At 42.6% G+C, this 25,072-nt stretch overlaps 1 protein-coding gene across 1 annotated transcript in view; it reads left to right on the forward strand.

Annotated features, from left to right (window-relative positions):
* Positions 1-25,072, forward strand: part of CTNND2 (catenin delta 2) — a 1,126,037-nt gene that overhangs the window by 999,306 nt on the left and 101,659 nt on the right. Inside the window, exons 16-17 of the mRNA XM_069556073.1 lie at positions 11,282-11,356; positions 12,387-12,537. Coding sequence (XP_069412174.1) covers positions 11,282-11,356; positions 12,387-12,537 — 226 coding nt within the window. The remainder of the gene's footprint in view (positions 1-11,281; positions 11,357-12,386; positions 12,538-25,072) is intronic.

Consider the following 25,072-nt stretch of genomic DNA (forward strand, 5'->3'; position numbering starts at 1 on the left):
AAGCACTGCCACTGACAGAGCTGATACCCAAACATCTCATATAAAAACCCCTGTGAATCCTGTAATATCGAAGCTGGGCTCGTGCCCAAAGGAAAAGAACCGCTTGCATTTTTAAATTATGGGATTACAGGGAAGAATAATGTTACTAGTTATCTTTGACAAAATGTTAAATTAAAGCGATTATATGGTTGGGAAAGATACTAGGAGGGTCTTTTTCTCTGGATTTTTATAAACACACAGCCTTCCTGATGGGTTCTCACAGAAAGTTTTCATGACCTTCCTTTTGGGTAGAAAGGAGGGATTCATGATAACCAAGAATTCTTGAGTTTGGTCACTGCTAGTTCCATGAGTTAAATTGCCTTTTTGCATAAAAGAGTGTTAACCTCTTAGAAGAATGAGGGAATATGGGGAAAATATCAAGAGAGGGAGTTTAAACCTCAGCTTTCCATTTTCCATTCATTTAATATCAATGCTTGGAGTTTTAGAATATTCATACATCACTCCTTTCCTTACCATTCATTTTTTCTTCAAAACAATATTGATATAGACACATAGCTCTAGATCACTCTCAGAAGCTCAGTACCATGGGTACCCACACATACTGGCTTCAGTATTGTCCTGCAGTAATACCTTCTCTTCTTATCAGATCTTCCAATACCTGCCTCTTGTCACTTCTCTGTCCCTGCCATCATCTTTTCCATTTCTACAATCTCAGCTGCAGCACCATCTTTCCTGGATGTGACCTTCCAGCTCTTGGGGTGCAGCTCTTGGGACCCAGCCCCTGATGATACTTCCCAGGAGCTGGCTATTGACTCATGCATGCCAGCCCCACCTCTTCTCTTAAGAGTTTTAGGAATGAGCATAATTATTCCTTTCCCTCTCTGCCCTTAAGTCATCTCTAATGTTGTCCTTGAAGAATTCAGGTGGAGCAGGGATTGAAGTGAATTTGTCCTTTGCTTTCATCCAAAGAAAAGTTTCAAAATTAGAGTCTTACCAGGCAGAATGCCAGAGGATAGCCTTGCAGAGCTAGGAAGAAGACAGTCATGGAAGTCATTTCCTTGAACTTTTCCTGAGTCTTAACTTTCATCTAAAGTTAGGAGGCTTTGACTCCAGTCACAGTTCAAAACTTTTCTAAGCTTTGTGGCTCTGGGAAAGTTAAAGCATCTTAATGTGTCCCGGGTGCATTGTCTTTAAGCAGAACCAGTCATGGGCGGCTTCCCCAGACATCATGCAGGTCAGTCACAAAGCTAGATTCAAAGATGCAGGATGTCATAGGCCAAAAGGTTGTCACTTAACACCCAAGAACACTAAGTTGCTGCAAGTCCCCACCCAGCTCCCTAGCCTTGGAGGATGGATTAAAGGGGATGGGAAGGGATGCTCTAGAGCAGAGTCTGATCTGAAATGCAAAGCCATCTAGATGATGGCAAGTTTGCTATATTTTGATTTTTTTAATGAATTATTATTTTTACTTGCCAAATAGTTAGGTTCTTATAAGAACAAGTTAAAAATGGAGAAATGTCTTTGAGCGCTAGAAGATGTTGATTGTAAGACTTCAACCTTTGCTTCAAAAGTTAAGCTCTGTATCCCATGTGTTCAGAAAATGAATTAGAAACCTGAAAAATGTATAAAGATGCAAATAAAACTTTTGGAGTTGAAAATGTAGCGTCTTAAATGAAAAATACATGGAATGGAATCAATAGCAGATTAGACATTGCAGAAGAAAAGTTTAATGAACTGAAAGACAGTGATTGCAAACTATAAAAAATGAAATACGCAGTAAAAAAAAAAAAGGAAAAAAATGGACAGTGCATCAGTGCGTGAGCTTCAAGTGGCCTGATATATATGTATTAATGGAGTCCAAAACAAGACGAGAGAGAGAAAGGAGAAAGAGAAAGCTATTTGAAGAAATAAGGATTGAAAATGTTCCAAATCTAATGAAAACCACAAACTAACACATCTAAGCAACTCAAGAAACTACCAGAAGCATGAAGAAGTTATACCAAGGTACATTATAATCAGATTGCTCAAAATCAGAAATAAAGAGATAACCGTAAAAGCAGCCAGAGAAAAAAGACATGTCACGTACCAAGAACTGTACACCTCCACATCATATTTAAGGATAAATATCTCCAGTTATTCAATTATTCCTTGTTAAGTTACTAAGGATGTCCTCTAGAAAAGAATCTGGTCTGTAAGACCTCTAAGAGCAGAAACTAGGTTCCATTTATTTCTTTGTACCCCACTGCTAAGCCCTGTGCTTGGCTGAGCAATAATGCTGAGATACAAACATTTAACTGAACTAGTGTCTATGTCTATATGTCTTTCTTATGAATAGAAGTCTTTTATATTTATAAGCATCCGTCAGTCACTAAGCAGTTAGTAGCGCATATTCAGATGATCATAATTTATGATTCTTTTTTTGGTCCTATGATTCAATTGGGAATATGTAGTCAATAGGATATAAAATTGATAGGAATTATGGGAGAACTGTTTTCTTTTCAGTTTTCAGACTCATCAGTGTTTTTTAGGATGCATATTTTGATGGCATTGCCCAGTTCCACGATTCCTGAAGCATTGGTCTTTATATTTAATTTGGTGGTTAAAGACACAGGCTCTGTGTCTCATATAACCAGGTCACCTGGGTCTTTAGGTGTTTGGAGTAATAAAACAATAAATTTACAATTTATACTGTTTTATACTGATTTATAGTATTTTGATATTCAAAAATTCTCTCCTGCTTTGGGTTATATAATGAGAATTAATGAAGAAGTCTGATAAAAATTCTCAGAATTTTCTAGCAATAACATCTTTCTGACTGTTTTCAGTGCATTAACCTGAACATTAGTTATCCGCAGTGTAAAATTCATCCGCATATATCCAGATGCATTGAATTGGTAATTTTTTATTATTAATAGAAACTACTAAGAGGCAGAATGGTCTACAACAGCTAAAATCAACATCACAAGAGCCATTCTGTATTTTAGACAAAGCTTAACAACTATGACCATTGGATTTCCCAGCCTTCATCAGATTTCAAGCAACAGATTTAAAAATGCAAGGAGTTACTCTTGTAAGCAGGCACACAGATCTGTGGTAAGAAGAGCAAATAGATATCCTGATGGCAAAGTGAAAAGATAGGGGAGTTAGAAGAAGTAAATATAAGGATGCAAGAAAGAAAACAATGTCAGAGGCCATTCAGTGTTTTGACTATTTCATTTATTCTAGTCACCGATGGTTATAATATTAACTGTCATCAAGAAAATGTTAAATGATTACTAATAATTTTAGAAGACAAAGCATTTTGGAAAGACTTTTATTCCAATAGTTAAAGTAGAATTTTGACTCTCAGGGTGTCATCCTTGCTTTACAGAGCACTGGCCTTCCTGATGGCTTTAGACAAAGGAGATAATCCTTGGTTCAAGGCAAAGGGCCTTTAGGGAATATTTGTGCATAGTTATAAATGTATGTGCTTGTATAAGAATTTTCTTATAAAAATACAAATACACAAGCGTGCATAAAGGTCAGTATCACATTATCATCATTCTTTGTATAATTTAGTAAGGCACCATGTTAAATGGTGGGAAGGGAAGATAGATAAGCTGTAGGAGTGATTTGAGAAGATTGTCATTAAGCCAACCCTGATAAATTGTTATTACTTTTTAAAGATGAGAATAGCTTATACCAAAACCAAACATACTTGAGCAATTAAAAGATTGACTGAGGATGCACAAACAGCATCAGCTTTCATGAAGACAGCATTACTGTCTAAACCTAGGGTTCTAGGAATGTGTATTTTACAGCAACTGTTGAAATTTAGTGGTGTTCTTTAAGTGTCCTTAACTTTTATGATCCAAACAAAAGCAGAAATGTGAAGGTAAAGCATCCGAATTTTACACGGAGAGAGCTTTTTATAGACCTCATCATCCGAAACAATAACTTCTCTTTATGGGGGGATGTGCGGCACATACTTCTGTGGCAAATTGACTAGCAAACTAGATCTTCATAATGGCCCCACATACTTTTTAAACTTTAAAACACTCATTACTTGGTTTATGAGCATCAGAAAAACATAATGGCAGAAGCAAAGTTAAATGTTTTTCTTAGCTAACATGGACTTCAGTTACCTTTTCCTCATTTACACTGAAACGATTTTGTCACAGAATATTAAAACAGTTGGATGTAGTAGTTTGAAGAGTTCCAAAATGTGAATGAATGCTCCCATTTGTGGTTTATTTTTATCGTAGTTGAACTCTATGGAAACTCAGGATTAGAACTGTCAAAATACATCTGTTCTATTGCTTTTTAAATCAAACATTTTAGATATCTTTGTGTGGTCAGCGTTCTACCTAAAAAGTGACTATTCTCAGAGAGTCTATTATTTTCCCATTTATGTTCAGAGTTAGATGAAATAAAGAGATACTTGGATATTAATCTGTTAATACTTAATGAAGTAACCTCATAGTGACATAGATGTAGTGAGAAGGAAATAGAAGCCATGTGGCCCAAATGAATAAAAAATAAAGACAATTGGGAAATGTGAGACTTATTCCTAAGGACAGGGAACTTAAGAGGGGCATTGAATTTAGTGTGGCTTAGCAATTGGTATATCATTAAAAAATGAACCAGGCTAAATGAGTAGAGTGTAACAGATAAAAGTAAATATCACGGCTTAACATCTAAGACAAAGATCATTGTCCTAGTTAACAGTGGTATATAAAGCATAAGGTTTAAATGCAAAGAAACAGAGTCATGAAAGATTATGATGAAAAAATGGGGCATGAGGCATCATGCCTCATGGGTTAGTAATTGGGTCAGAATAAACAGAGGTTATCTGAGGACTCTGCCTAGTTAGCAGGTTCCTAGACACAATGCATTCACTTGGACGTGATGACCAGCCTGAAGCAGGACAAGGATGATCCAACCTCAGGAGGAGATGGGGAGGAATAGGTTCAAAACCAGGCCATTGGTTCCAACCACAGAGTACCTAGTGGTTTCTCCTAGGACCCCACTAAGCAGTCCTGATGGTAAGGGCTGCATCTGTGGTATAAATGCCACATACATCCAACCTGACCAGAGAGTAAGCCCATTTTTGGACAGTCTGGCTTACTTTCATCAGTGTCATTGAATAGCAAAGTGCTGAGTGATAGAAGTACATTCAGAAATTGTAGAAACAGCTAAAGCTGAGGGACTTTCCCTTCCAGCCAAGATGCCAACATGGAGTACCAAGTACCTTTAAGTAGCAATAACAGCAGCAACAGAAACAAACCAGAAAAATACATGAAACACTGGTTGTTAAAACACTAAGCATTAGTCAATGAAGAAAGAGAGCTCTGAGAGACAGATCGCTGTCTTGGGAGAATTTTCAGACCATAGCACAAAGATTAAAAACCCAGGAGAAGCTCAGCGGACACTCAAAGCTAAGGAGATACAACTGGGAATCTAGGGAGACCAAGGTGACTAGAGGTGAAAGTCAAAGTCATTCAGTCATGTCCCACTCTTTCTGACGCCATGGACGATAGCCTGCCAGGCTCCTTTGTCCTTGGAATTCTGCAGGAAAGCACACTGGAGTGGGTAGCCATTCCCTTCTCCAGGGAATCTTCCCAACCCAGGGATCAAACCCAGGTCTGCCACATTGCAGGCGGGTTCTTTACCATCTGAGCCATAGGGAAGCCCAGAGCTTAAGGACAACACCAAAGAAGAGAAAGTCACACCTAGAAAGAACCCCAGAAATCTTCAGAGGGTCCCCTTCAGATATTCAGTAGGAAGTTGTCAGTGCATGCATGAGAGGGAAGTACCCAAGGCTGAAGAAAAAACTCCTGAAGTTATTAGACAAAAATGAAACTTGGCACTCACGCAGGGATATAGTGTGCTTTCCCCAGAGCCATTCAGGAAGACCTTGTGATTCGTGGACCCTTGAGCATTGCACTCTCAGAGTCTTGCCTCAGTAATTAGGTATAATTATCCCTGGACTAAATATGCCCTAGTCTTCCCTATCAGATCTTAAAACTGAGATGCAAAGGATCAATAGTTTGCAAGTAAATTAACTGCATCCTAGACTAAAGTTTAAAAATACCTATAGGAATACAAAAATACCTGTCATCCAATGCATTAAAATGGAGATATCTGACATCCAATTGAAAATAAACAAGAAAATGTGATTTCATAATGAGGAGAAAAATCAATCATTCAAAAGCAGGTCAAAACCAACCAAGATGTTAAAAACATCAGAGAAGCAGTTATTATAACTTTACTCCATTTGTTCAGAAAGTTCATTAGAAATGTAGGCAATATAGGAAAGGCCCAAGTAAAACTGCCAGAGTTGAAAATAAACTGCATTGGAAGAAAAACAAAAGCCATACGGAATGGGATTAAGAGCAGCTTAGACATTGCTGAAGAAAAGATTAATGAATTTAAATATAGCCCTGGAAACTATACAAAATGAAATGATGAGAGAAAAAGAAAAAGCTACCGATCATCCATGAGCTTCAAGTGGTCTACTATACATGCAATTAAAGTTCCCCTAGGAGAGGTGAGAGAAAGGAGAAAGAAAACAGGGGAAAAAAAAAATTGAAGAAATGATGGTTGAAAAGTCTTCCAAATGGTTCCATATTTTTCAAGTTTAATGAAAACCACAAACTCACCAAGCCAAGCCTAAGAAACATGAAGAAACTATACTATACCAACGTGCTTCATAATCAAACGGCTCGAAATCAGTAATAAAGAGAGAAATCTTAAAAGCAGCCAGAGGAAAAGACATGTTGCATACAAAGATAAGGATGACAGCTGACTTTTCTCCAGCAGTAATGCCAGTGAGAAGACACTGCGGCAGCATCTTTAAACCTGTTGGGCCCATTCATGTATAAAGTTGATTTAGGCTTGGTACCTCGCAGGTACAACCAATCTCCATAGGAAATTCCAAGGATTCCGAGAGCAGCTGTAAAACTATCTGTAGAAGGAATCCTTTCTGAGCCCAGCTTAAGACCTGGGCTAGCCTGGGAGCTGCCATGGTTAATTACCCAAGCAGTGGGGACACAGAGGAATTCTAACATGGAAATTTCAGTTTGAGTGTCCCGACATGATCAGAGCTGTGATGGCCCAGGACATGAAACTCAGTATTGTGTCCTTCCAGCCCTGAGGATAAGCAACTATTCCTAAACCCTGCACCAAAAGTTCTGTCCCCATACAGAGAATTAAGGATGAGTGTGGCTTTAGGAGAGACTCCCAAAGAGATGTATGATCATTTCAAACTCTGATTTCACTTTTGTAGAAGCGGTTAGAACTTGCTGTGCTGTGCTCAGTCACTCAGCCATGTCTGACTTTTTTGCAACCCCGTGGACTGTAGCCCACAAGGCTCCTCTGTCCATGGAATTCTCCAGGCAAGAATACTAGAGTGGGTTTCCATTTCCTCCTCCAGGAGAATCTTCAACTTACTGGTCCTGTCTATAACTGCAGTTGGTTTGGTCCTTTGGGGGCTTCCATGATAGTTCAGTTGGTAAAGAATCCACCTGCAATACAGGAGACCCTGGTTCAGTTCCTTGATCGGGAAGATCCCCTGGAGAAGGGATAGGCTACCCACTCCAGTATTCTTGGGCTTCCCTTGTAGCTTATCTGGTGAAGAATCCACCTGCAATGTGGGGGACCTGGATTCGATCCCTGGGTTGGGAAGATCTCCTGGAAAAGGAAAAGACTACCCACTCCAGTATTCTGGCCTGGAAAATTTCATGGACTGTATAGTCCATGGGGTCACAAAGAGTTGGACATGACTGAGCGACTTTCACTTGGTCCTTTTTATGTAGTTCCTTTCAGTGGAGAAAATGCTATTCTTAAATAGCACACACTTGATACTAGAAATCAACCTGACATTTTCTTTTACCAGTTAAACATTTTTAATTTCCATCTGTGAGCCAGAAATTAGAAGAAAATTGACATAAAGAGATGAATGTGACTTGGTAATTCCCTCAGGTACCTTTCAGAATAGTAAACATATAAACAGAAAGTCCAAAACCATACATGAGAGGTGCCATAATAGGAGTATATACACAAGGGGGTGTATACACACAAGGGGTTGTATACACACAAGGTACAAGAGCATCCCAGGGGTCATTTTTACAAGGAACAAGTCAAGGATGAGCATGCATACTTCCAAGAGCACTAGTTAAAACCTAGGGCTAGAATTCAATGGTTAGAATTCATTTTAAATACACTAGCACATCTCATTATTTAGAAGAATTCCAGCTGCTGCTAAAACAAAGAGACACCCCAAATACACAAGGGCTCAAACAAGATAGGAGGTACAAGCTACTTTCTCTGATGTAACAGGTAAAGGCAGGTATGTGAGGAGGGAAGCTCCTCTCTTTGAATTAATTTCCCCCAGGCTGACAGCTCTTCTGCCATCTTTAAGGTGTCATGAAGATATGGTCATCCCAGGCTACTCTTAGGGCAATCATCTACCAAGCTGGAAGCAGAAAAAGATTGCAGATTCACAGCCGGAAATGTTCTCTTTTGAAAGTCATCTTGGAGCCCTCGTTTTGCCTGATGTGATAAAAGGTGGGGGCAGGGGGAAGCACTTCATCCGAACACTTCTTGCAAACTCAGTCAAATCAAACTATTTCTCAGCTCCTTCAGGCTTACCACTTAGCTACATTTGTCAGACTTCATCTTCTCCATGCCCTCTGTGGTTGGCACTAAACTTGGGGCTCTTACTGGCATATCCCTGCAGGGGATGGAGATTGAGTATTCATGTCTGTCTGGGATAGTTTCTCTCCTGTGTATCCTCTTGCCCAGAACAAGCCTCCTTGTCCTGTTGGGTTCTCAGCTGGGATGGGGCTGTTGGTGATTGGACTATCTCTGGTCCAAGATGCTTTCCCAGCCCATAACCGCCTTTCCCACTGTTGAGCTCCCTTGAGAGCACACCCTCCACTTAACCCAGGTAGTCATAGTCCAATGCCTGCCATTCCAATGCATCCCAATCAACTTCTGCAGCCTCAGGTCCTTAGCCGGGGCCATGATTTCTCCTGAACCAGGTCTTCCTCCTCCTCCTCCCCTAACTCCTCTCCTCCGCCCCCTTTTTCTCCTCTTCCCTCTCCTCCTCCTTCTTCTCTTCCCCTCCTCCTCCTCCTTCTTCATCTCTTCTTTCTCACTCTTCCCCTCTTCCTTTTCTTCCTTCTTCTCCTTTTGAATCATCATGCGTCCTCTCTTCAGCTCATGGACCGTTCCTAAAGCCACACCTGCTTTGTCCCTTCCCTCCTCACTGGCGGGCTCAGTACATGATGCTGTCATTCTGTCTGCAAAAAAATCAAGTTCTGTCCAAAGATTTCCACCTCAGTTACAATGAATTACCATAACCTTTTCTTTCCTGTTCATCTGTTTTCACGCCAGTGATGTTTCTACTTTTGTTTCACTTACAAAGCTCTTGGCAACTCATATACTTTACTAACACCCCATGGGCTGCCCAAGGCAACTCACTTCTCTTTTGGAAAAACTCTGTATGAGTCTCACACTTCTGTGTTCAGTGCACCTGGGAAACATTCCCCATCTCCCAAATATTGCGTCATGCCTTTCTCTCTTTTCACCCCTTTATTCCTTCTTATTGGGTTACACAAAGGTTCACATGTGGGTTATACATGATCTGCTCCAAGACTGCTCAGCTGCTGCTTAAAAAGCATCACTATTCTGGGATGTCCCCCAGGGCCCAGTAGTTAAGACTGCCTTCCAACTCAAGGGGTGCAGGTTCAATCCCTGATCAGGAAACTAAGATCCTACATACCGCACGATGCAGCCAAAAGTTAAATAAATAATTGTGTTTTTAAAAAGCATCACTATCCTAAATCCTTGGATGTCAAGAAAACTTTAGAAGCTTGCAACATCTTTTGAATGAATTGTTAATAACTGATTGTGAATCATGACATGCTGAGCTAATGCTGGGGATTTTCCATACCTACACAAACACACACAACTAGAAGTTTCAAAATAAAGGCTCTTTTCTATGTGTCTCTCACATAAGATCAAACCCATTGTCTTGTCTTTCCCTTCTCACTTGGAGCATATCACTGTGTACCATTTTCTCATACCAGAAAAGTATATCTACAACTCGTACACGTTTTTAGCCATATGTAGCCATTTGTATTCCTTTCAAATCAGTTCTCGGTAAAGCTGAAGGACTCATCATTTTACAGACACCAAACCATCTTTCCATCCAACAGGAAGGTATATAAAAACTAGGCTTCTAAGGAGGAAAAAGCAAGTTATAGGGGACCTTTCCTGGTTTGTTTCAAATATGGCCAGATTCTCCTCTGTCCATACTGGGAAGAACGGAAGTGGGGGGAAGGACTGAGCTCAGAGGTTTAGGTGACACAATGAGATGTTGGTGAGGAGGGAATACAGTCAGAGTCACGGAGAGCAGAGTTAGAGGGGGAGGACTTGGGATCAAGGGGCACAGGAGACCTGTGGGCAGTTGCTTAACATCTTGTGTCTAGATCTCCTCATCTATAAAATAAGAACAGTAGTGTCACTCTCCCAGGAGTTTGGGGATTAGAAGAGACCACAAATGGACAAGCCAGCATCTGGAGTCTAGGATGAGGTTGTTCTGGGAAAGAGGTCATCTTTGGGCCTGAGTTCAGCCTGCCTGAGTTCCAAAAATATCCACTCTGGTCTTCCAAAAGGTGCAGAATATCTCCCCAGCATTAAAAGCATTGTTGATATTCATCCTACCATATGGGAACATAGCCTCCACGCTCTGAGTTCCATTTTCCTTAGTTTTAGGGAAGAACCCAATGGTGAATGGGCTGCTGAAGCTCAGGTGTCTAGTCTACTCCTGGACCTGGAAATCAGAAGGCTTAGCAATAGTGGAGGGGCAGATGAAAATCATGTCTCAGCACGTCAGATTGCAAATGAAATTTCCCATGGACATGATGGAGAGTTTGAACTGGCTTCATGAAGCTCCTTACCTTGGGAGGGATATCCCATCCTGACAGCTAAATTTCGAGAAGCGGTTTCCAAATCCTGAGATTTTTCTTTTTTCCATGTCTATGATTTTCTGTCCATCCATTCCTTTGCTTCCTGAGACTGGGGCTATGAAATAGTTAATTGCAGTCAAGGGGTGCTGTCGTGAATTCCCTCTGCTCCCCCACCCCCTCACACCTCCTAGAGTCTGAACCACAGTGTAGGGTCAGGAGAAAGTGAACGGTCCAAGTTGATGGGGATAAGAAACTATGTGAATGTGACTTCTCTAACGTAGGACAGGATGAAGTTGTGTGTTTTTTTAATCTCATATTTCATGCAGGGCTGGGCTGAGGATGTGGCAGGCATGGCATATGCCCTACGTTCACTGCCAGAGGGGGCTCCCTGCCTGCCACAGGTGAGAGCCAGCTCTGGGGTGCCTGTCCCCATGGGGAAAGGGGGGCGGGGCCCGGTGGGGAGGGTGGGGACTCTGTCCACCTTCGGTGGTCCCCAGGAGGACTCTGCCACAGAATCCAGAACCTCGTGTTATGAATTTCATTTTCTTAGCTCATAAATGAAGTTGCAACCGATTAATCCCTTATACTGGTTGATTTTTGTGGCACACGCTCTTCTCTGGAACACGGTACAGGAGTATAAAGTGTGTATACTCGAATGTCTAGAAAACCTGAGCCTACCTGTGTTTGGTTCAACGAATCTGAATGCTTCATTGTCCTGATATGACAAACACATTTCCATAAAAAGCCTTAGATGTGTTCTACTAAGGCTAACCACCAGTAACTCAAAACAAATTGTACTCTTACCTTGTAAATTAGACATTGAATTATGGCCCTGGATATGATATATTTTAATTTTTTAAATTTTATAATTTTTACACTTTGATGTCATATGTACCTCTCCTCGGCCGTACTTTTTCCGATTTATTTCCTCCTAATTATTGAGCAAACAACTTAATTGACAGTAATTTCTGTAAGATCTCTCTGCCCCACTTCCAAATTCAAGTTTCTTTGGTTTTTTTTTTTAGATCACCTGTGTGCAACCATGTATCATTTTCTACTTTTTCCAGGATTTCTTTTCCTCTTCATGTCAATAACCAGCCCTTCTTGTCCCAAACCTCCATATCTTAAAGTATCAGGTATAAAGACACCACACAAATGTCTTTCTTAACTCTTGGACTGAGAAAGCTGGCACCAGAGAAATGAAGTGTGATGAACATAAACCCTGAACCCTCTAACCTACGTTGGAGGCAAAAATAAATTTAAAACCTTTAAATACCTGTCTAACATGCTCAACCTATTCTACAAGGAGGTCTTGATAATTCAACCTTTTTGGCGCCTGTGGATGACAGTGTGAACACCCACAGGCGCTGTTTGCTTGGAGGGTTTCCACCCACCCCAGCTCCTAACGCCTTGGCCTCCGCTCATTTGCAGTGGTCGGTATATATCCGAGCTGCTGTCCGGAAAGAGAAAGGCCTGCCCATCCTCGTGGAACTGCTGCGGATCGACAATGACCGTGTGGTGTGCGCCGTGGCCACTGCGCTGCGGAACATGGCCTTGGACGTCAGGAATAAGGAGCTCATTGGTACGTCCCCCCGATTCACCGCATCTCCACTTTTTGCTTTTAAATGGAAGTATAATGCATTTCCTGTGTTTGAACCCACATGCAGGATATATATGCGCGTGCAGAAACCGAGCATGTGTTAGAGACCTTGTTTTTCCAGCTCTCCTTCTAGCGGAAATCAATGCGCTAATTTATCTTTTAGAATTTAGAGGAAAACGCGAAGCTTGTTGACATTCCTAATCCTTGCAAATTAAAAACGACCTCAGTGCTGAGCACTGGATACCGTTGTCCTGATCCTCTAAATCCTTGCCAGGCTGTTTGTTTGCTTTCCATGTTGTGAACTGGAATTCTAATAGGATGCGGGGCTCTTCTCCTCCCTGTGTTAAAATTTATTTTAGCATTAGACCAGATTGGCTCTCCAGTCCTATTTTTCAAGAATCATCTCCCTTTAGATTAGTATTCAAGAAAGGGAAGATCTTTCATTAATGAAGCATTAAAGAAATCATCCATAAGTCTATCAATTCAACAAATGTTTGTCCGTGACCTACTTTGTTCCAGGCCTGTTCGTGCCTAGCATTCGTGAGTGTTCAATCGTGTCCAGCTCTTTGTGACCCTGTAGACAGGCTCCTCCGTCCCTGGGATTCTCCAGGCAAGAATACTGGAGTGGGTTGCCATTCCTTCCTCCAGGGGATCTTCCCAACCCAGGAATGGAAGCCAGGTCTCCTGCATTGCAGGTGGATTCTTTACTGGTGCGCTACAGGGGAAGCCCTCTAGGCCTAGAGATGATATCAAAATGGAGGGAAGGCATTGCCCTTGTGGAGTTTACATTCTGGACAGGGGCGACCAACAAAAGACACACAGGAATCCTGTGGTGTGGTTGAAATATTCTGTGGGGGAAAGTGGTGCTGAGTCAGGCACGCTGTCACTGGTGAGGTTGCAATCTTTTTAAATTGAAGTGAAATTTACATAACAAAATTAATCACTTTAAAATGTACCTTTCGGATGGCGTTTAGTATTTATACAGTGTTGTACAACCTGTGTCAAGTTCCAAAACATATTTGTGACCCTGAAGAAAACCCTGTGCATGCTAAGTCGCTTCAGTCATGTCCAACTCTTTGCGACCTTACGGACTTGTAGCGCACCAGGCTCCTCTATCCATGGGATTCTCCAGGCAAGAATTCTGGAGTGGGTTGTCATGCCCTCCTCCAGGGGATCTTAGAGTTCCAAGATTGAACTCGTGTCTCTTTTGTTTTCTACATTGGCAGGTGGGTTCTTTCCCACTAGCGCCACTGGGAAGCCCCCAAACCCTGTACCCATTAAGTAGTCACTCCCTATTTCCCCTCCTCCCATCCCCTGGCAGCCAGCAGTCTGCTTTTTGTTTCTGTGGATTTTCTTATTGTGGATATTTCATGTAAATGGAATCATGTAAGATGTGAACTTTTGTATCCGGCTTCCAACATCAGGGATCGTGGGTTTGAGAGGTCAAAGTCAAGGTCACAGCTGTTGCAAAGCTAACATTTGAGCAAAGATTTGAAGCCAATGAGATGGAGCCCAGTGGTTCTTTCAGGGGAAGGCTATCTAAGCTGGAGAAGCGGCCTCTGCAGACAGCCCTCCAGAAGGGGGTCTGGGAGCAGGCTGATGGTGGGTTCAAGGTCTCTGGGGGCCTGGTGTGCCTGGTGCATAGTGGGTGATGGAAGTCCAGGTTGTCCAGGTTGAAGAGATGCTCTAGATCCCTTCTCCTGTAATTGGGAGGATGCTCAGGCCAAGGCTCATTGATGCCTGGAGAACTGATGAACCACCAGGATCTTCCCAGGGAGAGACATGACCTCCCCATAGACCATTGACCTCCTGGGGTGAAAGAGATGACTCCGGTAGGGTGGTTGATCAATACAGCATGAAGCCTGGCAAGTTTGAACGCAGGTAATAGGTATCAGCAGAGATCAGACAGCAGGGAGCTGGACCATGCATCGTGGCCAAGGTTCTGGTTATGTGCCCTCAGGGGGTCTGGGGGAAGCAGGTGAGAGTGAGTGAAGAGGGAAGACTCCGTTCCCGGTGCAGTTGGAGTACCAGGCATGGGTTCAAATTTCATACACAGATTATGCATAGAGACAGTGGTCTATTTCCTCTATCCAGATTCCTGAGAGTGACGTACTAGGCTCTTGGTGATCTGGGAACCAGCCACTTTCCACCCCACAATACCCATCATATCCTCCAATAAGCATCAAGTGTTTGCAGGTCTCTTTTGGTTTGGGAGAAGGCAATGGCAACCCACCCCAGTACTCTTGCCTGGACAATCCCATGGACGGAGGAGCCTGGTAGGCTGCCGTCCATGGGGTCACGAAGAGTCGGACACGACTGAGCGACTTCACTCACTTCACTTTGGTTTAGTGGCTAAGTCTTGTCCAATTCTTTTGTGACCCTGTGCGCTCTCGCCCGCCAGGCTCTTCTGTCCATGAGATTTCCTAGGCAAGAATACTGGAGTGAGTTGCTATTTCATTCTCCAGGGGACCGTCCTGACCCAAGGATCGAACCTGGTCTCCTGCATTGTAGGCAGATTCTTTACCGACTGGGCCACCAGGGAAGCCCTTGCCAATCTCTAAGCCACTTACTCACTCACAGGGACCAGATTTCAAATCTGTGTCTAATAAATGCAGTCATTTGTTATTCTTGCAGTGCATCATCAGGCATGAAATAAGCTCACAACTTGATATTTATACTTAGTTTGAATTTAAATGTGGGTGGTAGATGTTACATATTTAAACTACACTGTTAGGCCTCTGTGTATTTGCTTTCCTTTTCCTTACTTGTTTGTTTCAGACAGGAGAGAGCAGTGGCTTCCAATCAAATCCTAGTGCTCCTCTGTACCACGGAGGAAAAATCAATAGCTAATCACTCTGCTACTTGGATACGAGCTACTAGGCGTTGTGCATTTGTGTGTTTTATTTCTTTTGGTGGATTAAAATATAACAAAGTAGGGAACTATTGATTGATTTTCTAGCTTCAAGGCATCTCTTCTCTCCAGGAAGTCAGTTATCTAGAACTGTCTCTGAGGCAGGAACATTTGGAAGTCCATATTGCCCATGTTAAATTAAGCCTCTACTATCAAATGTCACCAGACAGGAAAGGGAGCCAGCCGTTTAAAAATAGGAGTGAAAATATCTCAGTCATAGGCTTTAAGGAATCAATATCTTTTCTCCTTGAGTAAGAAAAGCAGAATTGAACGAAATAGCACACTATTCTCTTCTGTCTGGGAGAAAGGAAATGTGACCTTTGCTAACTCTTTTGCTTTAAATATTGTATCAAAGTAATGGGTTTTTATGAGACAATGCTACACAGAACTTTATCTATTGAAAAGAAAGCTGCAGTGACTTTGAACCAAGAACAAAAACAAACTTGAACTTGGACTTTTCTCTATCAACTTAATCAAAATTTTGGGGTGTGTATGTATGCTAATGCTTTAGTCATGTCTGAATCTTCATGACGCCATGGACTGTACCTCGCCAGGCTCCTCTACCCATGGGGCTCTCCAGGCAAGAATTCTTGAGCGGGTTGCCATGCCCTCCTCCAAAGCCTCTTCCCGACCCAGGGATCAAACCCGCATCTCTTACATCTACCTGCTTTGGCAGGTGGGTTCTTTACCACCTGTGCCACCTGGGAAGCCCCAACCTTTGGTGACCTGGTATTAAAGATAGTCTGAAAACTCCCAGGTAGATACCACTGGCATGAATCTCACATCTCTGCCTGCAATAGTCTGCCCACCACGCGCACGGGAGGTCTGACAGGCATCTCATATACAACATCCCCAGACCTGAGTTCCTCATCTTCTCTCCCAAGCCCAGTCCTTCCACAGGCTTCCCCGCGGTGACCTGTCCTTGCAATGGTCCTTTGATTCTGTACTCTCATACCCAATCCATCAGCAGGTCTAGCTTCCTTCTGAATTTTCCCAGAACCTGACATTTCTCTCTTCATTGCCTTGCCCTTCCCCCCCCCCAGCCCCCCACAAAATCTCATCCTCTCTCACCTGGGTCATTACCACGGCCACTTTCCAGATCTCCTTGCCCCCCACCCCAGCGTCACCACCTACTCTCAAAGGAGCAGCCGGAGTGGTCCTGTCAAAACCTTACCACGTGTCTTTTCTCCTTTTAAAACCCTGCATCAGCTCCTCACTTCTCTCAGTGTGAAGGTAAAGCCCCTGTCAGGCAGGCGCGGCTCTGTACAATCCGGCTCTGTTCCCTCTCCAGCCCCACCTCCTTTCTCACTGGCCACGGCTTCACTGTGGTTCCTTCATGACCTAAGCCATGAGCCTGCCTCAGGGCCCTTGAACATGCAGCTCCCTGCACCCCATCTCCACTTCCTTCAGAGGTCCATGCGGTTATTCCTCAACCCCTCAGGTATTTACTCAAGTGTTACTTTCCCAAGACTTTTTCTGATGCCTCTTCTTCAAATCCTACCCCCTTTTACTGCTTTATCGATCTTCACGGCACGAATCACCCTCTGACACGGAACGTATTATTTATTTATCTTGTTTCTTGTCCATCTCCCTGCACTGGAATGTCACCCTACTGAGAAGAGGAGGTTCCATCTTTTGTGTTTACTGATGTAGATCGTGTACCTAGAACAACACCTGACCCATACCAGGGATTCAGCAGTATTTGCTGAATGAATAACTGAATTATTAATGATTTCTTCCCGTCTGGGCATCATGTTATAGTGAACTGCAAATCAACAAAACTTTAAGTAAGAAAAAAAAAATTAACTAAAGAAAAAGACATATTAATAAAGAAAATCATCCAAAAATCAGTTCACTATCGTACTAAAGTTTACTAGATGTATACAGCCACTCATAATTTCAGAAGGAATCCAGTTGTTTCCATCACAGGCATCAACTTTGAATTACATCTCTTCTTAGACTGTTCTTTTAATTAAGGGTGGAGGGAAGGACAGCTACCATAACTCTGGTTAAGGAATGGTTCATCTTCCTTGGACTCCATGATACGAAAAAGTTCAAATAAACTATTGAACAATAATTACTCCACCCCATAAGCTCTAATGAGGATCTGACAGAATAAACTCCAATTGATCATGGTGTATGATCCTTTTAATGTATTGTCAGATTCTGTTTGCTAATATTTTGCTGAGGATTTTTGCATCTATGTTCATGAGTGATATTGGTGTATAATTTCCCTTTTTTGTGGTATCTTTGGTTTTGGTATCAGAGTGATGGTGGCCTCGTAGAATGACTTCAGAAGTATTCTTTCCTCTGCCATTTTTCAGAAGATTTTGAGAAGGATAGATGTCAGCTCTTCTCTAAATGGTTGATAGAATTTGCCTGTGAAACCATCTGGTCCTGGGCTTTTGTTCGTTGGGAATTTTTAAATCACAGATTCAATTTCAGCACTTGTGATGGTCTGTTCATATTTTCTGTTTCTTCCTGGTTCAATTTTACGAGATTGTACCTTTTTAGAATTTTAGAATTTGTAGATTGTACCTTTTTAGAATTTGTCCATTTCTTCCAAGTTGTTCATTTTATTGGCATATAGTTGTTGCCTTTCAGTCCCTAAGTCGTGTCTGACTCTCTGTGACTCCGTGGACTGCACCACGCCAGGCTTCCCTGTCCTTCACTGTGTCCTGGAGTTGGCTCAGTATCCTGTCCACTGAGTTGATGATGGCATCCAACTATCTCATCCTGTGTCGACCCCTTCTCCTCCTGCCCCCAGTCTTTCCCAGTATCAGGGTCTTTTCCAGTGGGTTGGCTCTTTGCTTCAGGTAGCCCAAGTATTGGAGCTTCAACTTCAGTATCAGTCCTTCCAATGAATATTCAGAGTTGATTTCCTTTAGGATTGATTGGTTTGATCTCCTTGCTGTCCAAGGGACCCTTGCAATAAATAATCTCTTATGATCCTTTGTATTTCTGTGATGTCCATTTTAACTTCTTTTTCACTTGTAATTTTATTGATTTGAGTCCTCTCCCTTTTTTTTCTTGATGAATCTGGCTGAAGGTTTATCAATTTTATCTTTTCAAAGATCAGCTTTTAGTTTCATTGATCTCTTCTATTGTTTTCTTCGTCTCCATGCCATTTATTTCTGCTCTGATCTTCGTGATTTCTTCTGCTAGCTTTGTGTTTTATTTATTCTTTCTCTGGTTGCTTTATGTGTAAGATTAAGTTGTTTATTTGCAATTTTTCTGATTTCCTAAAGTAGGATAGTATTACTATCAACTTCCCTCTTAGAACTGCTTTTGCTGCATCCCAGGGGTTTGGATTTTTGTGCTTTCGTTTTCATTTGTCTCCAGGTATTTTTTATTTCCTATTTGGTTTCTTCTAAAAAATTAATTTTTTAAAAAAGGTAATACTAAAAAGAGTATCACATCTTCCGCCTCTCCCTGTCTTCCCATTCAGGCTGTGTCCATGGCTCTGTGGGTGTCTCTACCATGAGAGATAAGTAGGCTACGGGGAGATCTTCGTGTTCTTCTGAATGACGTAGTGCTGTGGTCCAGGTGACTGCGCATCCATCCACTTCTTTGCAGCCTCCCCAAAATTAATTACCCTCCTGTGTAAAGCGTTATTTCATCATTCAGAAAGGGTTTCTTTTTCATGGTGATAATTAGCTTCAGCAAAAAGAACAAACAGTGCTGTCCTGCTCTAGCACGTTTACCAAAATGCCATCCCTTTCAGCACGTTGACAGTTCCTGATGAAGACGGCAGGTGCTTCCTCTGCCATCAAGCGAACAAGCAAAATGCTAACAACACAAAAAGCTTTTCACATATGAACATTAGATAAGAAAGATACCGGGGTGGTATCACCAACTGCCTCTTATCTCTAACCACTCTTTCTGATGAGTTCTTCATCCAGACCAGCCTTCGTACCATTGTCCCTGCTCATAAAGCTTTACCTGAGCAGTTCCCCTCCCTGGCCTGTGCTTTCATCTCTGTGCTTTTACCCACCTTCCCCCCCACACACGCCCCCAGTCATCACTCAGAGCCCCGATGAACACTGCTCCTTGAACACAGAACAGAGGTAGATGGTACCTGCTTGATTAAGAAAATCTTTTAATTTATCTTTGAGGGCAGGAGAAATAGGGGGTGACCAAGGATGGTTGGATGGCATCAGCGACTCAATGGACATGAGTTTGTGCAGGCTTCGGAAGATGGTGAAGGACAGGGAAGCCTGGCGTGCTGCAGACCGTGGGGTCGCAAAGAGTCGGGCACAGCTGAGCAACTGAACAACAGCAGAGGCACCGGGGAAGCAGATTTCCACTTTATAATTTTATTTTTGTGCTGTCTTTCTCGTTTTCTGCATTGCATTGCATCCCCTCCCAATGAGATAATAAGCAGGAGTCAGGTACCATATTTACTTCTATGTCCTTCCATGCCTAGCCCTTTGTTGTGCTCAGTACATATTGGCTAAACTAATTCTCTGGTGGGTGAATAACGTGAATTATTTATTCTGGAGAGCAGATCTAGAGGAGGTTTGGGGAATCCCACATGGAGAGAGGGCAAGGAAGAGGATGCTCTTTTCACAGCATCCAAGGAAGAGAGGAAAGAAAGATGGTCAGATGCTGCCAGAAATCCTGGACTCGAGTCAGACTCATTCTGTTGCCGCTTTGGAAGAGGCTTGGGCTGGGTGGGAAATAGCAATGCTTTCTGCGTGTGCCCTGACAGTTCCTAAAGGTTGGAAGAACCGCTACACCCCTGCGGGTGGTATTGGCAGAGCTCACAGGGCACCCTCCCTTTGCTTCCCTGGGAGATGGCTGCCTGCCACCCTTTCAGGCAGGCGAGCCAGGCCGGAATGCTGGGAGTATCTTCCTGGCTGCCTCGCTCCCCTCCCTGGACTGAAGAGAGGGACCTTCGCTGCTGTGTGAACCTGGCCCTTCCTTCGCCAGCTCATCTCGGTCCTGTCGTCACGTCCTCTCTGCCCTGCACGATCCTTTCCCTGTGCTCTGTCGTCATCTGGAGATTGGGTCACCACATTTGGAATCAAAGATAAATTAAATAATTTGAATTATGCCTCCATACAATCATATGATCTGACCCATTCTTGACATCGGGCCAACCATCTTTTCACCTTTCCGAGCTTCTTCTATCCAACACCTTCTCAACCCGATCCAGCCTCAAAGGGAGCACCAGACTCTGACTCTTGCGGGCGTCAGGAAGGGCTATTTCCCAGGGAAGTCTGCTGCCCCCCAGGAGAGACGGAGGAGAAGGGACCCCCAAGTCTCTGGAGTCACGTACCAGTGCACAGCACAAACTTTCCCACACTCACGAGATCGTGAGCAAAGTAAGGGGAGTTTCTTGCCCAGGAATTAAGTATTATTGAAGCCTCAAATCTACCACTATTTCCCTCCCCGCTCAAGGCTGTCTGATCATCCGTTTCATTCATTCGAGGGAGGACATTCCCTTCCTAGCTTTTTTCCTTGCCCTAATCTGTTTGAAATACTAAGATAAAAGATTTTATCTCACTACTCTGATGATTCTTTGTAGACAGTGGTTGCTGATTATATTTGAAGGGCACCATAAAAATGTCGTCTTTAAGTGGAAATGAAGATAGAATAAAGAAAATGGTAATGTGGATGGAATGAGAATCATCCCTTCCCCGCAACCTCTGCCCTTGTGTCAGATCTTTACTTGGTGAGAAATGTCTTTTTTTTTGGAGACATGGGAGGGGGAAAGGGAGGGGAACCTTCATTGTATCCAAACTGCCCTAAATGTTGTGCCGCTTTGTAAACATTCTCTTTTATTTAATGATCTCACAGCTGAAATTTCAAGGTGTATACCCATGGAATTCTAGACTTCGTAGCACTGGTCTGCACCAGCTAGTCCAGTGCTAGAGAATCCGCCTGCCAGTGCAGGAGACATGGGTTTGATCCCTGGGTCAGGAAGATCCTCTGGAGAAAGAAATGGCAACCCACTCCAGTATTCTTGCCTGGAGAATCCTATGGACAGAGGAACCTGGGGGCTACAGTCCATGGGGTCGCAAAGAGTCAGACATGACTGAAGAGACAGCAGGCAGCACGATCTTCCTCCATACTTTGGGATATATTTTACCCAGTTCTTGAATCATGAGGACATGTTGGTGGTAGTTGCTCAGTCATGTCTACTCTTTGCAACCACATGGACTGTAACTTGCTGGGCTCCTCTGTCCATGGGATTCTCCAGGCAAGAATACTGGAGTGGATTGCCATTCCCTTCACCAGGGGATCTTCCCGACCAGGATAGATACCTAAGTCTGTGCTCCATCTCCATGAAGCTGCATTCCATGCCTCAAAGTTTGTCTAAATTCTTTGGCCAACTCATTGGAAAACACCCTCAAGCTAGGAGAGATTGAGGGCAGGAGAAGTGGGCAACAAAGCATGAGATGGTTGGATGGCATCACCGACTCAATGGCATGAGTTTGAGCAAACTCTGGGAGATAGTGAAGGACAGGGAAGCCTGGCGTGCTGCAGTCCATGGGGTCGCCAGGAGCCAGTCACGACTCAGCATCTGAACTGCAATAGGAATGAAACACATCCTGGTCTTCATCTTCTGTGTATTCAGAATATCACGGTATACTCACAGCGTCTCCTAGGGCTCTTAAAAGGTATGGCACTACTTTTTAAGTACACACGTGTGTGTGTTTTATTACTTTCTCAGCTCATACCAGTGGCTTCCATGTAGCAGAGTCCCCTGGGATGTGGGTATCCACTCCTGGAGCAGACCTTTCACAGGCCACTCACCGCAGCCTCATGGGCACCTTTTCTATCTGCATTTCCGACCCTGGGAACTCCACCTGTGCCCAGGGAAAGACTCGAGTCTCTGGAAACCTCAGTGCAAGCTGGGAGGCCAGTGTGTTATTTTTATTCCTGGGAAATGTGTAAGCTTTACTTTATTAAGTAGGTTTGAGGACATTTTTAGAGGCATACCTTCTCTGCATTTGAAAACATGTTTCTTCAGACCCTGGCAGATGTTGTTTTAATTAAAACACATGTAATTTCAATTAGTATTTTTAAAAGAAGCCCGCTTTCCCAGACAAGGTCTTTTTTCAGAGCACCCTTTGCTGACTCATTTTTAATAACTTGATTTCTGGAGCCAAATTCTAGCAGCCAGAGAGCTGTGTGCTTTGGCCAAAACTTGGTATCTTCAGATTAAGCGCCTGTGTTAGAGCCCTCATCTCCCAAACCCTAGAGCCTAATCTCATGCATGCTGCCTCCCTTTCCAGCAAAGGCTTGGGTTCTTTGTTAATTAACTTCAGACACCTGTTGGGGAATTTTGGCGGCTGTGTCTGGCAGATAAGAATTCCTTGGAAGGGCAAATGGTAAATAAATTGAAGAGCCAATGATTATTTTATTAAACAAGACTTAACGATTGGCCCCTTGGAAATATTCCATGTGGGGAAAAGGCAAAACTGACTGAGCAATTTGCAGTTGATTCAGACTTCAGGACCTCTGCTTAAAGACCTCAAAGAAAGGAGAAAAAAAGAAAAAAAGACCTAACTTTACTTGGACCAGTTCAGTTTTTATTTTAATGCCAAAAATAAAACAGTTTCAGAAAAAAAAGTTTAGAGGAGAGCATGCATTAGAAATGAAATACCTCTCCCAAATACCCCAATTCTTGAGAAATAGAAAAGAGGATTTTAACAGAATCTTGTTTTTTAAATTATGTTCCTTCTGCATGTTAACTGCTATCTTTTCCCCTTACCAGAAGTGGGTGGGTGGGTGGAGGGGGCATTTCATCATGTGGAAATAAGTTGTTATTTTTACTCAGGAATACTAAGATTAATAGATTAGAAAGTACTTTGAAAGTTTGAAAATGAATACTCTTTTAGCCGTTCTGCCTTGTGTTTGATTGTATTTGATATCCTGGATCTCAAGGAATTGCAGAGCAGACAAGGACACATGTAACTGGGGTAGGGTGTGTGCATAGACCATAAATTGAATGGACCAGTGGTTCTGACCCGGAGGACGCACGAGGCAGTAAGACGAGGAGGAGGCAGGTGCTGAAGAGGGGTGAGGGGTCCAGGCCAGGAAAAGGACACAGCGAGCCCCAGAAGTGTCCAGAGACCCAGAAGGTGATGGCCGATTGGAGGGGCAGCTCCCCCAGCATCTGGGCATCCAGGCCAGGAGCTATAGATTTTACCACTTGAGAAAAAGCAGGCTTTTTCTTGAGATGCTTTGAGAAGAGAAAGCCCTTCTGCCAGACTGGGATCAAAGAGCAAGAGAATCAGGCAGTTCCCAGAAGTCTCTCCTTAAAAAGTCCTAAGAGTTCTTTGAAAACACTTAGTTGCAATTTAGAGATTCCTTCACTTAGAACCAAGAAAGTTAACGAAAATTTACCATGTCTGAGACACTCATTTTTTCGAACTTAAAATGAAATTCCCTATTCAATTTTGCATGCGATAACGTCTTTGAACAATGTCAGGTAAAATAGCGGCTTTGGCGCGGAATGATAAAAGACAAACGACTTGTTTCCGAAAACATGTAATATCCTTTGAATCCCACATTTTCTCATCCTGACTATTTAATGTGAGCAACTGAACTTGAGACAGTACAGACCCGGCTGGTGCAGGCATATGGTAATGTACAAGGTGTTGATTTCATTAGGAGTCACTAATATCCCAGCATCAACCTTAGAGGGTATTCAAGGTAGATTAAAGGATAAGAAATTCCCACGGTCCTCATTTGTGGACTTGAACAGTTTAATTTACTCATCAGAGAGTCACAGCTATGAAATGGCACATGGTATTAAACTTTTAAACTGAATATTAACTTCATAGACTAATACTGCCTGGTGTTTCTGTGAGTCAGGTTCATTTATAAGTGACCTTATTACTCTTTTCTTTTGGGGGGAGGCAAGGAGGTTACTTTTTGAAAATTGAAGGATAGTTGATTTACAATACTGTGTTAGTTTCAGGTATACAACAGTCATTCAGTTATACATTTTTTCAGACTCTTTTCTATTTTTAAGTTGTTATGATATCGAATATAGTTTCCTGTGCTATACAGTAGGACCTTGTTGTTTATATATTTTATATAGTAGTATATATTGGTTAATCTCATACTAGGGATTTATCCCTCCTCCACCTTCCCTATTGGTAACCATAAGTTGTTTTCTATGTCTTGAGTCTATTTCTGTTTTATAAATAAAGTCACCTCTATTATATCTTAGATTCTGCATGTAAGGGATACTATATAGTATTTGTCTGATTGACTTCATTTAGCACAATAGTTTCTGGTTCCATCCATGTTGATGTGCATTCTTTTTTATGACTGAGTAATATTCCATTATATATGCATCCCCATCTTCTTTATCCACTCATCTGCCTATGGACACTTCGGTTGCTTCCATGCCCTGGCATGTAAATAGTGCTATAATGAACACTGGGGTGCATGTATCTTTTCAGATTCGAGTTTTCATCTTTTGAGGGGTTTATGCCCAAGAGTGGGATTGCAGGATCATATCATAGCTCTATTTTTAGTTTTTGGAGGAACCTCCATTGTAGCTGCACCAGTTTACATTTCCACCAACAGTGTAGGAGGGTTCCCCTTTCTCCTCACCCTCTCCAGCATTTATTATTTGTAGAG

This window comes from Ovis canadensis, chromosome 16 (assembly GCF_042477335.2).
Source record: "Ovis canadensis isolate MfBH-ARS-UI-01 breed Bighorn chromosome 16, ARS-UI_OviCan_v2, whole genome shotgun sequence".
Classification (NCBI taxonomy): domain Eukaryota; kingdom Metazoa; phylum Chordata; class Mammalia; order Artiodactyla; family Bovidae; genus Ovis; species Ovis canadensis.